Source organism: Apostichopus japonicus, chromosome 20 (assembly GCF_037975245.1).
Source record: "Apostichopus japonicus isolate 1M-3 chromosome 20, ASM3797524v1, whole genome shotgun sequence".
Classification (NCBI taxonomy): Eukaryota; Metazoa; Echinodermata; class Holothuroidea; order Aspidochirotida; family Stichopodidae; genus Apostichopus; species Apostichopus japonicus.
Genome location: NC_092580.1, coordinates 29,552,922 through 29,574,881, shown reverse-complemented (window position 1 = coordinate 29,574,881; position 21,960 = coordinate 29,552,922). Strand labels below are relative to the sequence as shown.

General features: G+C 37.8%; 2 protein-coding genes across 4 annotated transcripts in view; both read right to left on the bottom strand.

Moving 5' to 3' along the window:
- The window catches only part of LOC139960961 (uncharacterized), a 45,144-nt gene extending 33,900 nt beyond the window's left edge, over positions 1 to 11,244 (bottom strand). Inside the window, exon 1 of the mRNA XM_071959690.1 lies at positions 10,984 to 11,244. The gene's annotated coding sequence lies outside the window, so the exon portion shown is untranslated. The remainder of the gene's footprint in view (positions 1 to 10,983) is intronic.
- Positions 11,245 to 14,329: 3,085 nt separating this feature from the next.
- Positions 14,330 to 21,960, bottom strand: part of LOC139961057 (uncharacterized) — a 40,041-nt gene continuing 32,410 nt past the window's right edge. For all 3 annotated transcript variants that reach the window (XM_071959899.1, XM_071959898.1, XM_071959897.1), the window contains exon 12: positions 14,330 to 20,635. In XM_071959899.1, coding sequence (XP_071816000.1) covers positions 20,118 to 20,635 — 518 coding nt within the window. In that variant the 3' untranslated portion in view covers positions 14,330 to 20,117. The remainder of the gene's footprint in view (positions 20,636 to 21,960) is intronic.

Below are 21,960 nucleotides of genomic sequence, written 5' to 3'. Positions count from 1 at the left end.
AAGACTCATTTTCCACACATCTCTGGTTAACATTATAGACCACTGTAATGTTTGAAAAGGGAATAGAACAGTGGATTGCATAAATAACCTGAGTAGAGGTATTACCTAACCAATCATATTTGAACAAAGAGTGATGGAATACTGTAGCAATTCAACCTAAGGAAGCCTAAGTATAGCCAGCATTGCTTACAGTTGAAAGAAGGATCGCCAACTAGTTATGGCTGAGATATGTTGGTATAGCACAGAACTTGTAATCCTGATGTCACTAGTGTGAATCCCAGTGGCGTAGGAAGGTACTTTTGAGTGGGGGGGCTGAAGACTGACAGCTGGCCTGGGGGAGGGGTCTACGGGGAGGGGGTGTCCCCCTCCCCTTTGGATTTTTTTTGCATTTCCAGGTGGCCTCAGATGCAATTTGGTGCAATATAGCACACTTCAACACCCACTCCATTTTGTAAATAATTTTGCATTTTCACCTGGCCTTAGATGTAATTTGGTGCTCCAAATGAGATTTTTTTCTCATTTGGAAATGAAAAAGGGGTTTTCTGACTTGCGGAGCGGGGGGCGGAATGATACTTCCGCCCCACCATATTTTTCACTGGGGGGCTGGCGCCCCCCCAGCCCCCCGGTTCTTACGCCCTTGGTGAATCCTGATAAATGTTAAGAATTTATTTGCTATTCAAAAATTTGTATTACTTCCCACTAAGTTTCTGTTTTTAATACACTGTTTTTAATAAGGTAGAGAAAACTTTTTATCAACTTAATCCACAATGGTTACTATGTCACACATTCCGCAGATTTAGTTGTATTGTTTCCACCAATACTTCCTCAAATCTCAAGCCCTTTTAAAACAGATTTATGTCACAATACAACAGGATTCTTTATACGGGTTTCATGGCATCAAAGCTAATAGTCAAGTGTAAATGAACAGTTGGCTTAGAGTTCCTTTCTCAACAAGAAATAGCTTGTTAAGTAGGATGCTAAGCTATTTCTCATTTGTGTATATTTAGAAAGCTGTGTAAAATTCTTGTATGAACAATGTTAGTACTATTGCAAAATAATAATAACAATAAAAAGAAAAAAAATGATAAACCTGAAGGTAGCATGGCTGGACTCTGAGTTTCATATGTATGTCAGAGTTTGTACACCCAGCATTTTCTCTGCTTAAAGTGTATGGCTAGCAGAGTGTCAGTGGCGTCGCCAGATATTTCAATCTTGGGGGTACAGCAATTATTAAGAGGACACAATGTTTCTTTGTGAATGCCTTCCTGTGGGAGGGGTGGTGTCACCCCCCCCCATGAAATTCTTTTGATTACTTAAGGCACCTTAGATGCAATCTGGTGCTATATTTTGCAACTGTAACTTTATGTTCAAGAATTTTCGGGCTTAGTCTGTCGGATATTTATGTTTTCAATTGGGGCAGATCAAAAATTACACACAAAATATGGAAATTAACCCTTTTGCTTTGATAATGTTTTAAATAATTAAGGGTCATAAGATGCAATTTGGTGCTATCTGGTGATTATCCATTATGAGAGAACAAAAAGATGTTTTCCGCTTGAAAAGTTGGGGCTTTAGCCCCTCCATCTCAAGAGGGTTTGGGGAAAGTTTACAAAGTGAAGAAGAGTAACTAGGGTTCACGCCCGGGCCTCTGTGACCATGTTATTGAGAAAACATTTTGTTTTTATCTGCTTCAGGATATGTTAGTTACAGCATTTGCCTCATGCCTACATGAAGACTCTCTCGATCTGCTTGTCGAAATATGCATCCAGTGTGTCATTTGAGAAGTTTGTGCTGTACAGTGCAAATAGCTTGATTATTTTGTGCTGATAATATCTCAGACAAAGTGTTAATTATGCAGTAAGCAGTGCTGCTTGTGCTGCAGGATGTAGGGTCAAGACTTCTGCACTATATACTCATTACACAATTTTGTGGCGACCAACTAGTGATTTATCAAAATTGAAAACTTGTATGGTAAAGCAGGGGCGGCGATTTGTTTCAAATATTGGGGGGGGGGACATTTGTTTGGGTGCAGGCGTGTAGCGACTTTCATCCCCAAAGTTGTTGGCGCGCTTCATGATATTATATATTACTATCTGTTACGTAGTGTGGGATAATAAGTTCAAGACAGTGTCATTCGTTGCTTTTCTTCCTTTATTTTTCAAACTCCACATAGCTCCACATAACTCCACTGCTTCCTTTCACAATTCACTAACATCAATTCTCCTTAAACAACCTATGCTTCCTTGCAACACTATCCTCGCTATCTTCCCACACTCCCTTACGCTTCTCTCCTTTTCTCGTCTCCTAATACCTTGGCTCCTCACCTCACAAAAGCCACAGTCCACCCCTCTCCTCATCTCTAGCTCTATCCTTTAATCCTATTAGCAAGTCTTTATGTACAAAGTAATCCCAGCTTGTAATCCCCTTAAGCTATCCCTAGGACATAAGCAGCTTTCCTATCCTTACTTATAGACTTCATGACATGCCCCTCCTCTGAGACTGTGTCAGCTCTTCTTTTACCTTAAAACTTAATCCTTACCAACCCTATGTACACAAAACAAATCCAACCAAACCCTGTACCATCGTTTACATATACTTTTTACAAGAGTGAGAGTTAATCCACTCAACAACAACCTCTAGCTACTACAAATATAATTGAATTTACTGACAAAGTACACAATATACACAGTATATGAAGTTATACACACTCAATACACTCGAAAGGTATATAGCCTCGGAGTTAATCTGAAATAACTGAAATAATTTGAAATTACTGACAAAGTACACAATTTACACAATATATACACAGTATGTGAAGTTATACACACTCAATACACTCGAAAGGTATATAGCCTTGGAGTTAATCTGAAATAATTTGAAATTACTGACAAAGTTCACAATTTACACAATATATACACAGTATGTGAAGTTATACACAATACACTCGAAAGGTAATAGACTTTACATTCTGCTGAGACCATCAGCATTGCCATTTGAGCACCCCCTCCTGTACTGCACATCAAAACTGAATTGCTGTAAAGCCGATGACCATCTCAACAGCCTATTATTTGAGCCTTTGGTTTTCTCCAGCCATTTCAGAGCTTGGTCGGCTGTGAAAATTTTGAACATGACACCGATCAGATAGTACTTCAGTTTAGCGACAGCCCAAATTATTGCCAGGGCTTCTTTTTTGGGTACGCTAAATCTTTGTTCTCTTTCTGACAATTTACGACTTATGTAAGCAACGGGATGTTCTTTCCCATCCTTACCTGTCTGACTGAGAACAGCCTCAATTCCAAAATTTGAGGCATCGGTTTGTACAACAAATGTTTTGTTGAAGTCTGGGGCATAAAGAATTGGCTGGCTGGTAAGTTTGTCCTTCAAAGACTGAAAAGCCTGCTCGCATGATTGATCCCAGTGGACAGCATTAGGCAAGTCCTTTCTAGTTAGGTCTGTTAGTGGTTTTGCCAGCTTAGCAAAATTTGTAAAAAATTTTCTATAGTATCCTGTAAGTCCTCAGAAGGCCCTAACATTTCTCTTGGTGAGGGGCTGGGGAAAATTCTGAACCATTTCTACAATATCCCAAATTGGAGTAACAACTCCACCACCAATCTTGTGTCCTAAATAGGCTATCTGATGGAAAGCAAACTTGCACTTCTTGGGTTTCGCTTTTAGGCCAGCCTCCTCTAACTTATGGAGAACTGCCTGTAGATGTGCGATATGTTCTGACCAACTCTTGCTTACTATACAAATGTCATCAATGTACGCCCTGGAGAAACTCTCACAACCCTTAAGTACACAGTCCATAAGTCTCTGGAAAACACTGCTGCTGTTTTGAAGACCAAATGGCAATACTGTGTACCTATATTGGCCAAATGGCGTCACAAAGGAAGTTTTATCCCTCGACTCTGTGTCTATTGGGACCTGGTAAAAACCCTTTGTCAGATCAAAAGTATTTATATAGTGGGCACCAGCTATTTCATCTAGGATTTCATCAATCCTGGGCATAGAATATGGGTCAAAGACTGAATTTTTATTCAGCTTTCTAAAGTCTGTGCACAAACGCAATGTCTCGTCTGATTTGGATACAATGACTATTGGTGAGGCATATGAGCTAATGGTAGGTTCTATTATCCCTAGCTTTAACATGCTGTCCAGTTCCTGTTTTACACGATCTCTAAGAGCATGTGGTACCCTGTAGGCCTGTTGTCTAATAGGTGATTTTGTGTGAAGTTGGATGTGATGTTTGACTAAATGTGTTCTACCTGGGAGGTCAGAGAATACATAACTATAAGCATGTGTTTCTTCCATGACTTCCCCTCTCTGCTTGTGTGATAACTCTTTATTGATTTCTACATCTCTCCATGTTTGAGTTTGCACCAATGACGAACCCAAGTTATCATCTAACCACCCAAATTCTTCACCTTCATCAGTTTTTCCACTGTACACCATGCCTGAAGTTTCACTACTGATTTCATGTACTACACCAGTTACATATACACATTTAGAGATTTGGGTTTCTTGCTCTCTGTTATACCAAATTTTGCACAAGTTAACATGTACAATCCTCTTAGACTTACATTTATCAGGCAACTCAATTTCATAATTCACCTGATTTATCCGTCTTTTCACAACATACGGTCCCTGCCACTTGTTGTCAAACTTTGAAGGCCCCTCTGGGGGGAAGAAATACCAATACCCTTTCACCTGCCTTAAATTCCCTGAGGGTGGCATTCTTGTCATAATTCTTTTTCATTTTCTTTTGGCTTTTCCTTGTGTTCTCATTAGCATCTTGCAAGTTTCGGAATGCGTTTGCACATACTCAGCAAGTGTGTTACCACATCATTGGGATCACTATCAGATGATACCCACATATCTTTAAGAATGCTCAGTGGACCTCTAATTTTTCTACCATGCAGCAATTCAAAGGGAGCATATCCTGTGGTAGCACATGGGACTTCCCTGTAAGCGAATAAATATGAAGGTATGTACTCATCCCAATGTTTCATTTGATCCTCCGTCAAGGACCTCATCATGTTTTTGAGAGTACCATGAAAACGTTCTGTCATACCATTTGTTTGTTGGTGCCTCGCTGAGGTTGAGATTTGGGTAATATGGAGTCTACTGCAAATCGATTTCATAACCTTCGACATGAAGTTTGTCCCTTGGTCATGAACAATTTCCCTGGGTAAACCTATCCTAGCGAAAACCTGTATCAGGGCATCCATTACTGTTTCTGCTTTGATGTTGGACAAGGGGATAGCTACAGGATACCTGGTGGCGTAATCCACAATGGTGAGCAGGTACATATTCCTTTTCCTAGTCCTTATCATTGGGCTAACTATGTCTATACCTATACGTTGGAAAGGTGTATCAATAATTGGCATGGGTAGTAATGGATACTTGCGAATTTGTTTGCCTTTATCCAATTTCTGACATACTTTACATGTTCTACAGTAATGTGATATGTCTTGAAAGATTCCCGGCCAACAGAAATGCATTAACACTCTATCCTTCGTTGTAGTAACTCCCATGTGTCCTGCGTTATCATGCGCCATTTCAAGAATATCTGTTCTACATTCCTTTGGTCCTACAATCTGTAGTACCAAAGGAATAGAATCCTTATGTTTTGGCCTTCTACCCTACCATCCAGCATGCACTTTTCTAGCCTAATGGCAGCTACATCGTCTACCTGATTTGGTGCACAATTATAAACTCTTCTTGAATCTGCATCTCTGTGCCTAGTGTCCTGGCTTGGGGCCTTTTGAGGACAAGCATTACAAAGATGGCCTGTCTGGCCACAAGTAAAGCATCTCCTAGAGACTTCTGTTAATGCTGCCTCTTGTCTACAAAATTTGCTAATGTGACCTGCCTTACCACATTTGAAACAAACTATACTGGGTTTGAATGCAGTGGCATTGGGATTTAACTGTGGTCCTTCTCTTTGGAGTCCCCGTCCGTGTCTTTGCCTCTCCCATTTTGCTACTTGACTCCAATATACATCCCCACCTCTGTTTATTATATATCTGTCTGCCTCATGGGCCAGATCTTTACTGGTCTTAATTTGCCTATCCCTCAGGTGGATGCCTAAATCAGTAGGGAGGCAACTAATTGCTTGCTCGACAACTAATAGTTCTTTTACAGCTTCAACATCCTTTTCTTCTACATCTGAGACTTTTATCCAACCATTTAAATGGTGATTCAAGTCATTAACCCACCCTGACACAGTTTGATCTCTTTTTTTTGTGGTGTTTCTAAATTTGACTCTGTAGGTTTCTGCATTTACATGGTATTTGGCTAGTATGGCAGCTTTTATCGTATCATAATTCTGAGACTCTGTTATAGGGAGGTTCACATAGGCTTCCTTAGCCTTACCAGATAAATTTGGGATAAAAAATATTGCCCACTGTGATTTATCCCACTTGTTTGTTTTTGCTAACATTTCTAAACCTCTAAGATATACATCGACATCTTCATTTTCATGCAGACGAGGCACCTTCATCAAATTTACACTTTCACCACTTGCCACTGAAGTTGGGTTCGCTTGAACTTTGGCAGTTTCGTTCTCTATATGAAGTTGCTTTAGTTTTACTTCTTTATCTGCCTCTACTTTAGCCTTGTTCAGTTCATGATCTTGTTTGGACTTTTCTATTTGAATTTGTGCTTCTACTGTACCTTACGCATCTCTAGTAAGTAGTCAATCCACATTTCTTTTGGAAGACCTTCAGGTATCCCTGGTGGACAAGTCTCGTCTTCCTTTTTATCTGTTGTGTTCATTTTCATTTCATTTTTGTCTGATCTTAAATTATACATGATGCACCCTTAAATGGAGAATATGAAAATAGCAATTATAAATAAATATATAACAATTTACAACCTTAATGTATGTGTGACCTCTTTCAGATTCTCCACCGCAGTTTCAGGCAGAAAGTATCCAAGAAGAACTCCTCAAAAATAAAAACCATACAAGTGACTCAGCTCTCACAGTTGGTTGCTGTCTGTTTTCTATATTTTGGTTTCTCCTTCTTCTCTGCCACCAAACAATAACTTCTTCCACCTTGATAAACGCAAATGCATTTTTATGTAACAGCGTGTTTTACATGTACAACTCCGCTTCCATAATTGGGCGTTGAATAATCTCTGTCGTACAATAAGCTCCACCACTATGCGGTTGTATGATGTTGTTACATACCCTCGGGATCTTGCTTCTTTAGATGTTCCTGAAACGATGACCATCCATCCATTTCGCCCAAGATTCCTGTGTTACATAATTTCATTTGAATAAACAATCTTCTGCATGACTTACACATTAGTAAACGATATTTATATCTATTTGAGTCTCATTGACTTTTTGCTGGTAGCTGATTTATCACAATGGTAGTGGGCAAACACCGAGGTATTTCTTCTTTTAAACCGTTGCCACCATGTTACGTAGTGTGGGGTAATAAGTTCAAGACAGTGTCATTCGTTGCTTTTCTTCCTTTATTTTTCAAACTCCACATAGCTCCTCATAACTCCACTGCTTCCTTTCACAATTCACTAACATCAATTCTCCTTAAACAACCTCTGCTTCCTTGCAACACTATCCTCGCTATCTTCCCACACTCCCTTACGCTTCACTCCTTTTCTCATCTCCTAATACCTTGGCTCCTCACCTCACAAAAGCCACAGTCCAACTGCCCGTAACCCCTCTCCTCATCTCTAGCTCTATCCTTTAATCCTATTAGCAAGTCTTTACGTACAAAGTACTCCCAGCTTTGTAATCCCCTAAAGCTATCCCTAGGACATAAGCAGCTTTCCTATCCTTACTTATAGACTTCACAACAGCAGAGTGCCACCATCGGTTGGCGCGCAGCGGACAAGAACATTTCTGGTTTTGGTAGCCCTCCAGATCACCGGATAATGGCAGTTCTCGGGCTTGAAAATGACCAACCAGATTTACACTTTTGCCTGAGAACCAAGTTTTTCCCAATAGTTTTTTTTCCATCCATAACCTTTTTCAAGATTGTCACAAGTCACACATCATGTTCGACCTCATCGCATCTCCTGTGGGTCATTGCTTTTGTAGGTAATACGTAACGGCCCACAATACCTGTCAGCCCCATTTTTCAAGGTTTTAAGCCCATTATTTCTTCAGAATTTGAATAATAAATTCACTTCAAAACATGCCCATTATGTTGCACAAAATATCATCTATGGACAACCAATACAGAAAGAAAACCCTTCAACCTCTAACAGACCGATCAAAATTGCATGAGTAGAGGGAAGTATGATGAAGAATGTTGGTCAGGGAATTTTCGAAAATTCAGACACAGTTAATTTATTGGTGTGCAAATATTAAAACCTCTTATATTGGCTACTATAAAACTTTGATATCATAAAGAAATACAAAATATATGCTCAAGGGGGGGGGGGGCGGTCTCCCCCTTCGCCCCCTGGCTAGGTGCCTGCCTTAGAAATCTTTTAGGAAACAGGATAAATAGGATAGGATAAATAATCTCACACATTATTTTCTATTTATAGCCACACAAAAAGACTATGTCACCAAATATTGGGGGGGGGGATATTAGATACTATATCCCCCACCTAAAATATTGGGGGGACAAGTCCCCCCTCCCACCCATGATTGCTGCCCATGTGGTAAAGTATAAATACTTCAGTTATTCACTGCTATTCTTTACTGAAACTTAATAGAATCTGTTTTGCTTATCATAAAATATTTCAAAATATTACAGTATTGTGACAATGCAGGATTCTGTGTGTCTGTCTGAGGACGCAATGCCTTCAATTTAGCCAAGGGTGCAAAATCTTTAAAATTCTTTTATGAAAAAAACCCCCCAGGTAAACACACTGAAAACCAGGTCTATGCTAAATATAACAAAACACGCTATGAATGAAAATCTTTCTTTTATTCAAAGAACAATTAGCAACTTCTCAAAAGAACCAATATTTCTTCCAATCCTGCAGATAATATTGTTTGAAAACAAAATCATAACAATCAACCCAGCAAGTTGCTTAATGCAGCGCTATAAACAACAATTCTATTATACAGAGATTTTCATGCTAAATATAGCCAATGTTGTTTTTCCAAATTTCCTGTGATATGATTGGCTAATAGTCCCTTACCCATTTTCTGCAAATATTCTTGCATCTTCAGTGCTCAATGAAAACAAACTGCAACTACTTGTAACGTGACTTTCCCCTGTGTAGGGATAGCCAAGTTTGTGGTATAGGCTTTCAGCCCATTGGCTAAGGTCATGTGTACATTATGTACCCCTTCTATGGGCATTGAGATACACACCTGACAATAACCTCAGTCACGATGCCAGGGAACTGGGGTGGAGAGTGGATCTGTCGGTTCGTTGTTTGATTTTCATGCCCAGGTTCTCTTTCTTAAAAATGTTCACATGTGTGCACTCAAATATCATATAGTATTCAATTATCGTCCCATTTAAATCTTGCCTGTATTATGTAAGATATAAGGAAAACCATGTTCATGGTGCTTTATCCAAGTTTGTAATTGAATTCACTGAAGATCATTGATGACTGGAATAATCGATTGATAGCAGATATCTTATAGGATTGGTATTTCTAGACATGAGAAAAGCATTTGACCAAGTAAACCAGTCTAGTTTACGAAAAAAGTTAAGCTCTGTTGCATGCATAGTCGTCTTTATCTGATACACAACAATCTATGCTAGGTTAATGGTGTGATTACCCATGTACTGCAGGGTGCCAGAGTGGTCAATTCTGCGCCCGTTACTCCTTGGTTTGTTTATTAATGAAATGGGTCTTTATCAATCATTGCTCGGAGGATAGGTATGCACAGATGACACATTTTTTTTATATGAAATTTATTAATTTAATGAGGATATGGCTAATGTTTGCAAATGTGCAAGAAAAATCCATTGGTTATAAATAGTAAATAAACTAAAGCATGTTGATTGGTTCAAGACAAAGGCTGAAATCTACTTCAAATATCAAATTAAATATTACCTTGAAGGTCATTCAATTGAAAGTGACAATGAATTCTCTTGAAATGGAACGAGTCGATTCCTTTTGCAAGCTTGTTTCCAGTACATTTGCTTTACTTCAAAGTATGAAACCATTCATTGATACAAACACTTGTATTCCATTTTATAGTGGATATATTTTTATTTATTTTACCGATGTTTGAGTACCTTGTGGACATGTTCCGTCACACAAATCATATACATAACCACCCCCTAAGGTCCACCACACATAATAATTTATTCTTAAGAAGGTGGTATAATACTCAGAATCAACAGAAAACATGTTTTTATGTTGTTGCTAAGGAGTGGAATGAGTTGTGAGGGTAAGAATGCCAACTCCTTAAATACCTTTAAACATTTTATCCAGGACTTTCACTAATTACTTATGCTCTTAATTTCATTTCATTGATTGGTCCATATTACATATTTGCCCTAGTCAATTTTGAATGTTTATATGTTTCCCTTTTCATTGCCATCTTAATTATTGTTCATGTTTGTATTATTATTATTATGATTCTTTCATTTTTATTCTTCTTTTAGCTTTCTATTTCAGGGCCTTGTAAGCTTTAAGCTAACCATGTTTACCATTTAATGTCAAATAAATAAATAAAATAAAATAATTCTGTTAGCAAACTGCTTATCCACTAGAGAGCCTGTTTAAGATAGTGTGTAAAAGTAAGTTGGCCTGACGTTTTGATCCTAGCAGGATCTTCTTCAGTGGCTAAACAAATAAATAAATAGCCTAAGGCCTTTATCTCAATCCGATATCCTCAATTTAACTTTAAGTTCTCTCACGTTTCATCCGAGGACTTAGGCTTAATGTAACTAATCTGCTGTGCCAACTGAATTAACCATCCGTGTGATTTCATTGCAGAGAACAGTATCAGTAACACTTACACTACAGTTAGTTTGTTCATTGACGTTTAACGTTATAGCTTGTAACTTTAGAAGCACATATTGTGCAACTTACCACGATGGCATAGCTAACTTAGGCCAATATACCTCCTTCACTTTAACTTCAGCAAGTCCTGAAAATTCATTGAAACGTTCTCGACTTTAGACAAAACTCTGCAATATTCCCACTGACGAATGGTAATATTAAAAACATTGGAAAGGGTTCCACTGCGAATCTCACCACGGTCTTTCGAAATTCATTTCTCCTTGTAAATCGAGTGAATGAAAACGAGAAATATAACCGCACGCACGCAACGCATTTTATATACTGTCAGCTCTAGGATGTCGATGCCTTGATCGTACGTCTGCAGCGGGCATGCATGATCGAGTATTGCTTAGCAACGGGAAGAAAAGTTTTTCTTATCGTCTGCTACCATCGCTGTTATCATTTCACTAGATTGGATTAAAATTATTACAGGGTCGGTATGGAGAAATAGATTCATACTTCCGTTTTCGGTAAATACCAAGAAATTACGCAATTTATCTGGGGTTTTTTGGGTTCCTTTTAACTTCAAGTACCAAACCCGACGGAATATGGGCTCCTTTTTAGTTATTAATTTGAAAATAAAGCTTCAGAATCATGAAGTAGGTCTATTGGTTTAATGGATCTCCATGAATGGGCTTTAAGTGATACGCACCAAGTACTCGATGATGTAAAGTGCCGTTACTTGGACTAACGGTACACATTTAGCGGCTAAATAGTGATCAGTGGGAGAAACTTTATAATGACGGTGACCAATGCACATATGCATGGGCGTCAATCCGGGGGGGGGGGGGACGGGGGGACACGTCCCCCCACATTTCGATGGGTGGGGAAACAATATCAAATGCCCCCCCCCCCCACAAATTTGGAAAAAGAGTAGTGTCTATTTGGTTAGGGCTTACACATCTCAGGATTCATATCTTCGAATATCACTCAATGTTGCTGAAGAATTCCACCCAGATCTCGTGAGTTGGTACCCTGAGCTCTCCGACAATCTTAAGCTTAGTCTGTCTTTCTTTCGAGGCCAGTTCCATTCGTCGTCGATTGAAGGGTATAGATAAATATTCAAGTCGATGAATCCAGCGGTACGGGCTATGTTTGGTGAAATCGAAGCTCTCTTGCGGTTGCCCCTCGTCTCCTCAGCCAGTTTGACGGAAGCCGAGAGATCTTTTAGTGCTTTGAGGCGTTTGAAGACATGGCTATGGAGCACCGGGACTCAACAGAGGCTGAACCATGTGATGGTGTGCCATATTCACCGCGAACGTCTAGCCCAGTTGAAGCATGAGGAGTAGGCAGAGAAGTTCGTTGGTTCCATGGATTACAGACGACGCATCTTCAGGCGATTCCATGGAGTAGAAAACTAGTGCGCTCCGTCAATATCATAAGAGATAGCACTTCATAGATAGAGCTTTCACTAATGTATCTTTATATATACTATATATGGTCTATCTTAACGCGTGTGGGTGTATGGACGCCTTAAACAATTGTGCTATGAAACCAACTGTGGCTGGTCTTGAACTCGACCGAGTCGTCGGGGAACATGACGCATTTCGGGAATGGGGCGACCGCCGCCCACCCCCCCGAGCATATTTTTGTTATGATATCGCTAGTAAATTCGAAATAGAAAATGCTTGGATGCAACTTACAAGGCATGGTAAGTGTCATTTCCAGCGATCTGGGATGCATTTTCGGCCAAAATTTTCTTGTACGCTTCGCGCCAACTCGTGGTGGCGCTACGCTTAGATAGTTTGCCTACAGGCTTCGCCCCTCCCTTGGCAAATTATTATTCGCTACGCGCCTGTTCGAATTTGTAAAGCAAACAGCAGATATCACATCATATCAGTGAGCATGAAAATGGCGGTTCCACAGCCTCAAAACTGTCGATGTGTGTAGTCATAGGAACCCAATTTGATTTTGGGGGCTGTAACGACTTGCCCGAAAAATAAAACCTAAATTTTTTGCACGCTCCGCGCGCGTTTAACATGTTGTTGTCAATATCATATCAGCATGCATCGGTTATTACATTGCATGCCATCGTGTACCGTTCGGTCCGTAGAAATTGCGCAGTATACCGCGGGATGCTAATGTAAACAACGAAATGTATTATGTAGATGGACAAAAAGCATTATTAGGTCCAATTATGTCAAATTCTCTTTTACATTAGTAATGGCGAATTAGTCGGCCTTAGAACTTGATTTTAATTATCAAGGAAATATTTTTTAAACTATTCATTTCCTTTAGCTGCATCATTGCAAGTTATTTTTCTTTCAGTAGGAGCCCCCCCCCCCCGCCTCCTACGCCTATGTGTGTAGTGTTCGGTTTTGGAAATATCTGCTATTTTTTCCATTTCCTTCAACCAAGTTGATTGATTTTCATTCTAGTCATAAACGAAAAGAAAAAATGAACACTTGAAATTGGAAGAGGGAGATCACATTTTATTTCAGTTTTTGGGGCAATCAAATCCAGCTTTTTCTCATGTTAGAAACAAAAGTTTCCATGCAGTGACATACGAAGCTATCAAAAAGTGATGGACAGAAAACTAGTCAGATTTCAGTTGTTGCCTTACCCAGACAGGATGTTGAAAATTCTCAAAATTTTCTCTCCCAATGTTGACTAACTTCTTTCTAAATTTCTCTCTTATCTCAAAAGTTTGACTTTTGTTTTAATGCTTTTTCTTCAATTTAAAAAGTTGATACAAGTATTTGGAGGTTAAAAATGAACAATCAACAGTTTTCATCTAAAATCTCCACAAGCTTTATATCCATCAAACATCTGGACTTTTCCCTCGCAAGTCCAATTGGACTTCTCAATCTCTACTTATTGTTGTATCAATCTGTTGACAATTTGATTCCTAAATTTTAACTGTTCATGGAGACTAATGATTTTCCTGTGCCTAAATTTTTGAGATATGTACTGTCGTGATTTCGACATTTAATATTGAAAAAGTGAGGAGGCAGAAATGCATTTCTGCCTCCCTCCCCCCACACACACACATTGAAAAGTGAGGGACAGCTTGACACACACACACATATGGTCAGATATTTTTAACGGTCATGCCATAAACTTTATGAAAATGGAAAGATATATATTTCTACTGAGAGTTTGACATGGGAACATATCCTGTTTCACAATGAGTCTACTACAGGTTTCACATTGTCAGATGTGATATTAACTCTTGAAACACTAAAATTGGATTTGTTTCTCTTGGGATTTTTTTTTTTTTTGGGGGGGGTGGGAAGAATGAATGGGATGGGGGTATTCTGAAACACTACAAGGTGCTTTATTTTGGCTACAATATAAACACTACAAGGTGCTTTATTTTGGCTACAATATATAAGACAATCCATACATCTGGAAAAAAAGATGAACACTCTAGATACTCTGTATACGATATGTTGCAAATCTATTCTCATATTCTGGGTAAATCACTACATAGGCCAACTCTTGTCTTAACAAATTGAAAAATATATAACTCATCCATATACACACACATAGATAAAGGCACAAGTTGAATACAGATAATTAAGACTGGAAGAAAGTAGATGAAATATCCATGAGATACTCAGCTCACAAAAATTCTGTTACAAAGCCATCCCTCATTCACAGAAAGAAAAATAAACATGTGGCACTGCCACTGTCCGAAAAATACTAAAATGGCTGTTATTACATTTATGCCAAAAAGGGAAAGACAAAAAATGAGCATCCAAGACTACCTTTGTGTCATGTTGCAAGTTTTCAAAAGGTTTGACAGTTATTTCTTTCAAACTAGCTCATTCTTTTGAAGAAAAAACTGTACATACAGTTCATTACAGTTAATTGCAATGAAATGTTTCATTTCCATTATCAAACTGAATGAAAAATATATGGAATTCATTTAGCAAACACCTTTTTTTCCAAATGTGGGAGATGTTTAGGATGGTAAAATAATCTAGATGCTTGTAAAGAGTGCAGTTATTGTAAATTCACATTAACAATTAACTGACTGACTGACTGATTGACTGACTGATTGACTACTGACTGACTGACTCACTCACCCACTGACTGACTCACCCACCCACTCATCCACCCACCCAAACTTCACTACTTCCTATTTCCTCTCTGAGTACATTTCACACCTTTCTCATGATTAATATTGTAAAAAAATTGCCTCTCTGTTTACATGAAAATGACATCAAGCTATAGGTCACCGCTTCATGGAAGCGTACCGCCATCTTTCAAATATTTTCTACTGAAATATTCTAAATTTCCATTCCACTGATATGGCAAAGATACCAAAATAAATACTACTTTCTTTGATGACATTACAGTTTCTTTAATCTGCACCCCTGTAGCCAGAATATACATTAGCAAGGCTGTGTCAATTATGCACGCATTTAAAGACTTTGAATGAGCAAATTTACCCATTGTTTTAATAAATTTCTCTACTCAAAACATCTGTAGCTTTCTTGCGATGTATTAACAACATTCACATCTATACAAATTAGAAAGAAAGGTGTATGCAATTTCCTTAGAAGTCTATCTGCAAATGACGGCACAGTTTGTAAACATATTATGGAAGTCTCCATACAATACACTTATCTCTAAACTATCCTTTTGTTTTAATAAAAATTATAACTAATACCCCGCCCCCCCCCAAAAAAAAGTAGGTAAAAAAAAGGAGGTCATAACAAAATTAAGTTAGGGGAATTTCTTTCATTCTTTTCAATCAACAAAAAAACATTTATCAATTTGAGCTGACATAAAGAAAGCTAACAGGAAAACTAGACCAACCTGTAAAAATGAAAATCATGGTTTGATTTCACTTTTTAAAAAACACATTGAGAGACAAGCTGGTAAAATCAAATCTAGGTTTACTTTCTGTTGCTATGGTATTAAAATCATGACATTTCCCGAGGGGCGTATCAATAGGTACTGGAACGAAATGGGTCCTTCGACTATACTTGATATATTGTTAACAACCATACTCATTACTCAGTATGACTTGTTACAAATTAACCAACATCTGAACTTGCTCTTTTGCTTGAAACTATGAAAGACTCCTTAACAGTCACACAAACATCTTTAGATTCTACATTAACTTGATTGCACCTACAATACCTGCCACGGCATATGAATACAAACTAATAATACAAAATGGTACTGCCCTGTTTAATGAAAGCTAATATTAGTGTCTCTATGACGATTCTGTTTTAATATTAGCATCCTACTCTACGAAAGATTGTCTAACCTAACCAGAAGCCACGACAATAAACACTTTTCAGACAAAAACTGGCCTCTTATGTAAGAACAATGATCATCTAACAGGAGGAGATATAAAATTCTACAAATTACAAAATAGTTTATACAACAGAGAATACTGCTGCTGAAGGATTGCGAGGCACCTGTCACAACTTTCACTATGCCCAAAGATTTGTGCAGTATCTGCTGAATTGATCTACATAATAAAACTGTGTGGAGGCATGGTAACAGACCTGCAAACTCCAAATGTGAAGACTTAACAGAAGCAAAGAGTTTAAAGATGAAAGAGAAAAAAAGAAAAGAAAATGGAATCTTATCCATAAGTACTGTGATTATGCTTGAGTCATTATTAATTACGGTTAAGTAAAATTTTTCGATGATGCTTAATGCGTGGTACGATCTAGATCAATATTTCAATCTATACTAAAAAGTGATGTTTTCTATTCAAAATATACAATGAATACCAAAAGTAAATTAATTGAATACATTTTGTTTTTCTGTGTGATGCCAAAGTGCATAAAATGCAATATAAAGTTTGATTGCTGTAGTTAAGCAAACAAAAGCAGAATAATTTAAAGTAATAAAAAATATGTAACTCTATCTATGTCATTTTTACAAACCAACAACCAAAAATCACAAAAGTACAAACAGCCTTCAGGCAGCTACATAGCACTATTAAAGACAAATGTCAGAAGAAAGAAAAAATGGTTATTGATATACAAGTAGCATAAATGAATAAATTGATCATAAGTATTAATGCAAAGGACATGTAGATATTTCCTTAGGTACCATGGAACCACCTCCATCCTCCCCATGTCCCCCCCCCCCCCGAACCGACCTTCATACTTCTGTCAGCCGTTCTACATGTACCTAAAAACAGCCAACTAAGGAACTAAAATGATTCATACCTGCAGTAGGTCTAGTATTAGGAGAAGAAACATTTTCAGCTAAGTTGAAAAAACAAACAACATTTAATATTCTACAAATCCTATGCAAGAACCCTTAATTCCAACAGAGATTGTTGTTTTGTGATGTTTTAGTTTTGCCCAAAGCAGTATACTGATGAACCAAATATTCCTTCTTTGGAGTTTGCACTCCAACACATTAAATGTTACAGCTAGCTACTGATAGAAGTATAATGATCGTAGCTTTAAACTCAATATAATGCAGCTAGTAAAAGGAGAAAATCTACAGCCTTTTTGTAAATATGTACAAAATGTATATTTCAATAAGAAAAAAAGAAAAAAATGATTTGGTATTTAGTTACTCCTTGTTATCCCGAGTGTCCACACAAATTATACCACCAGGACTTTTGCTTTCAGTGGTCCAAAGCTTTGGAATTCGCTCCCTACCAACATTCGCCTAGGTGAAGGCCATGACCCCTTCAAACACCAATTAAAACATATGTTCCTCACAAATAGTCTACAATTTTACAATAAGATTGATATGGTCTAATTTTGTGTGTATTCTAGCCCATCTGTGCAAGTCTGTGTTGCTGTGGCACTTATAGAAGCTGGGCTTTATAAATGCTATTTATCTATATATCTATCTATTTTACAGAGGTAAGTCTATTATTGTAGCTTTTTGTGCTATCAAACAGGCAGAAACACTTGATATTCACTGAATAAAGCCAGCTACAAAAGTAAATCTATTATTGTAGCTTTTTGTGCTAGCAAACAGGCAGAAACACTTGATATTCACTGAATCAAGCCAGCTACAGAAGTTAGTCCATTATTGTAGCTTTTTGTGCTAGCAAACAGGCAAAAACACTTGATATTCACTGAAAAAAGCCAGCTACAGAAGTTAGTCTATTATTGTAGCTTTTTGTGCTAGCATACAGCCAGACACATTTAATCTTCAGCATGCGTGGACTTCTGGACTTGATGATTACAAAATGCAAAGATGCCAGCATGGACTTGACGATTACAAAAGGAATGAATCCTGCTACACAAGGAAGCCTCTTATGTAGCTTGGATGGGTATGCAGGTACAACACATTGCCTTCTAGCACTGAACAAGCATGGATCTGACAATTAAGATAGCTACAGATGACAAAGTCCTATTTGTAGCTATATGAATACAGGTACAAAACTTACACCCCAAGTATGGAACAAAGATGATGGATACACCCTGCACCCAAAACGGTACAAATCAGAGAACTGAAACTTTTTATCCCTAATCATATTAAAGTGACAGTAACTCTATCGACAAATAGATTTGAGGGTAATTTCTGTTTTAAATTCTACACCAATACACCGTTCTCACAACATTATCTCTATAAAACTTTCGGCATATCATTCCCATAAACTGTTGTACATATTGTGCTATAAACTGAACAACTGCTGATTCAGCTTTTAACAACCAAATGGTTTGGTTATATACACTTAAGAAATACTATTTTCCTAATAGCCATCAAATTATCATTTCAATAAATGATTTTGTAAATTATGAGGCTCAAAACAATTTCATATATATTCATGTTAGTGGTTCACATTTTTCATCCACATTGCGCATGAATGATCAACTTGCCAATACAAACGAAATTTGCGTAAAATGTAAACTGAAATTATATCACCCACAGATGATTTTATTTATCTACCTGGAAAATTGTATGACAAGAAGTGGTTACAACAATATCTGTAATTTTTCAAAATTGTACAAAACTGTATATCTATATATATCTATGTAAATCCATAAACACAGTACAAGCCTATTGTGTATAAAAACAAAATCCTGTTGCTATAAAACCAATCACAGAAAATTAAACAAGTAACACTGTGCATACAACACCTTACAGCGTCTTGTTGATTTCAGCTGATTTACTTTTACAAAAAACGCAGAGGAAATTATGATGCCCTTAAAAAAAAATTTAAAAGTTTTATTTACAAAATATCTTCTCCGCTCTTGTCAAACTGCATTACGTACAAAAAATGACAAAACTTTCACAATGTGTGATATTGCTCCCCTTTTCATGCACACAAGACAGAGATTGGAAAGACTTTCAGACCATCTTATTGGACAGTTGTTGGATCAGCATTCTAAGCCCATTGTCAATGCTTATTTTATGTGGTGGGGGGGGTGGGTGGTTAGTGAGGGCAGGGGTAGGGGGGTGGTAGAAATGTGGGCAGGTAGAGGAAGACAGATGGAGTTATGAAAAATGTAGCTCAACATGATTTTTGGTAATATCGTATAAGTTGAGGTTAAGGCATGCTGTTTTCTAGCCAAAAGAAGGAGCATTAGAATGTCAAGTGAGAATGTTAGAGTATTACACACAGGGTACAATATCAACAGAATAACATAATTCCCCCTCCCTGTCCCCCCCTGAGAATTATAGTGCAATGGGTTTTGATTTTGTGTCATATAAGCCAACTCATAATTATGAACATATACTTTGATATACCCTATCTATCTAACTGTCTCCTGACAATTTAAAACAGAAAATTGTATCCTACAAACTTAACGTATCGTTTTACTGTCTTATTTGCAAATTGTTCATGCATTGTTGCAAGTTCATGAATTTCATCATTTCTGGAGCAATTTAGGTTGATTGTGGCAACACATTTATGGTATTAGATACCTCATCCTTCCTTTAATGGTCCAGTGTGCTACCAAATGGCTAGGGCAACTTCAATGTAAAAGTACACCATTTATGTACAGTTCAAGTATAACAACTTGTTACCTTCTCAACACCCCCCCGCTGTCCCCACCCAAGAAAAACAACCCAAAAATCAACCTTGACACAAGCCCAAAAATCCCTGAGATTGGACTTGTACTTCCACGGTTGAAATCAATCGGAAACATTTCTTGCGGAGTTTAAGCTGTTTCTTCCCCAATCCACTCCTATTTGGAATCCTTGTGTCTTAGATATGAACATGCAAATACATGGCAAGTATTAACTGACAAGATTGCTTGAAAACGCTTCTTCAGTTTTTACATAGTGGTTTCTTTCGAAATCTGTCGCCTTACACCGCCGAGAGGCAAGTTTAGTTGGTTGGGGTCATATGGCTGACTAATAGGGTGATAACCTCCATTGGGTCTCCTCAACCTGTTACCATCATAGCCCATTTCCATGCCGTGTTCTTCTACATGCCCGTTGGACACGACGGAAATACCGCTATCTTGTCTGACCGCCCCTCCAATAAACCGCCAAGGGTTCACGCTCATTTGAGGATGAGATGTTTCATGGTACCCCTCGTCTGGAGTTGGGGGTAAATGAAAGTCCTGTTGTAATTGGGTGTACATCTCTCTATCAGGTAGGTCAAGCCTTCTGAAATCGGGACCTGCCGAAGACGAGGTGACCGTACACATATCGATATCGGTGACGGTTGAGACACTATCCTCGGGATAGATCATTCTGTACTTTGCTGTGTTTGCAGGTGGTATGAGTGGCCTCGGTGTATGCTGTTGGAATTTTGATGTTACAGTCACAAAGTCTTTTTCATTGTTTTCTGGAAAGAGCAAAAAAATAACATATACAAGAATATTTTTACACAACAAGAATATTTTACACAACAAGAATATTTTTACACAACAAGAATATTTTGGTAGTTTCTCTTTAGTACCAATGTGATAAAAGATCTGTTCTAGTTTCATGCTGACTTTTGATTGTACCTCTTCCCTTCCCTTCCCCAAACCACCTCCTCCACCCAAAGAAAGGCCAAACTCAATACTAAATGATAGTATAAATGTGTTATAATTCAAGACAGGCTGTATATTATGAAACTGTTAAGGGTGCAGTCAAACTATGAAGATCTTTTTCGGAAATTTTGCTGCAATTCATCATTTTGCTTCAAAATGTTGACATTTATGACGTTCCCGATGTGAGCATAATAAATCTAATCGATCTTTCTGCAAATTGTTGATTTCCTCAAATTTATCGGAATGATCAATTAATAATTTTCCTGCAAAATGTTGGAATTTATGACATTCCGATCAATGCGAGCATAATTAGGAATTTTGTCGCAAAATGTTAAATTGACAAGATTTTTACGAGATCAATACACCGTTTTGCTATAAAGTATTGAAATGATGATTTTCTGAATGTAATTCATCATTCTGTTGCAAACTGTTGAATTGGTGAAATATGTATAGTCATCAATTTATCACTTTTTGCTGAAAATTGTTAAGTTTAATGACATTTGATAAATAATCAGTCTGCAGCATAAGGTTGAAGTCCGCACTGGTCAGATTTAAATAACAAAGGCAGGGATCAAAGACAATTGATATCATTCAGTAACCTTAAAACTCAATGAAATTGTTCTTTACTGATTGCGCTTTAGTACAGCGTTTGTACAGAGAAAGTGCTACTGCTCGATTGAGTTATTCCTCTATGACGTCATCAATATGGAATTCCAAGCGTACTGTGCATTGTGGTGAGGCCTTAGGAGCCAATTTTCAAAGCGAGTTTATTCCGTCAAACAGGAAGCGTTTCACTTAAAAATCGAATATTAGAGAGTTTTGAGGTTACCGAATAATATAAATTGTCTTTGATTCCTTCCTTCGTGATTCCTTTAGGCACTTTGTCACTTTGTTGCAATTTGTTAATATATTAACTGAAGAATCAATCATTTTGTTGCAATGTGGTACTATAGTTACCAAAGAGTTTGACATTTTGATGGCACCCTTACAGTTCCATACTGTGGGAATGGTTCCTATTTATGTGCTACCGTACTAGAGTTCCACTGCACACTGTTCTGTTATGGGGCTACAAGGTATAAGCTATAGTCAGTAGAGCAATGAAAAGGGACCACAGTTTCCAAAATACTGCCTGTTC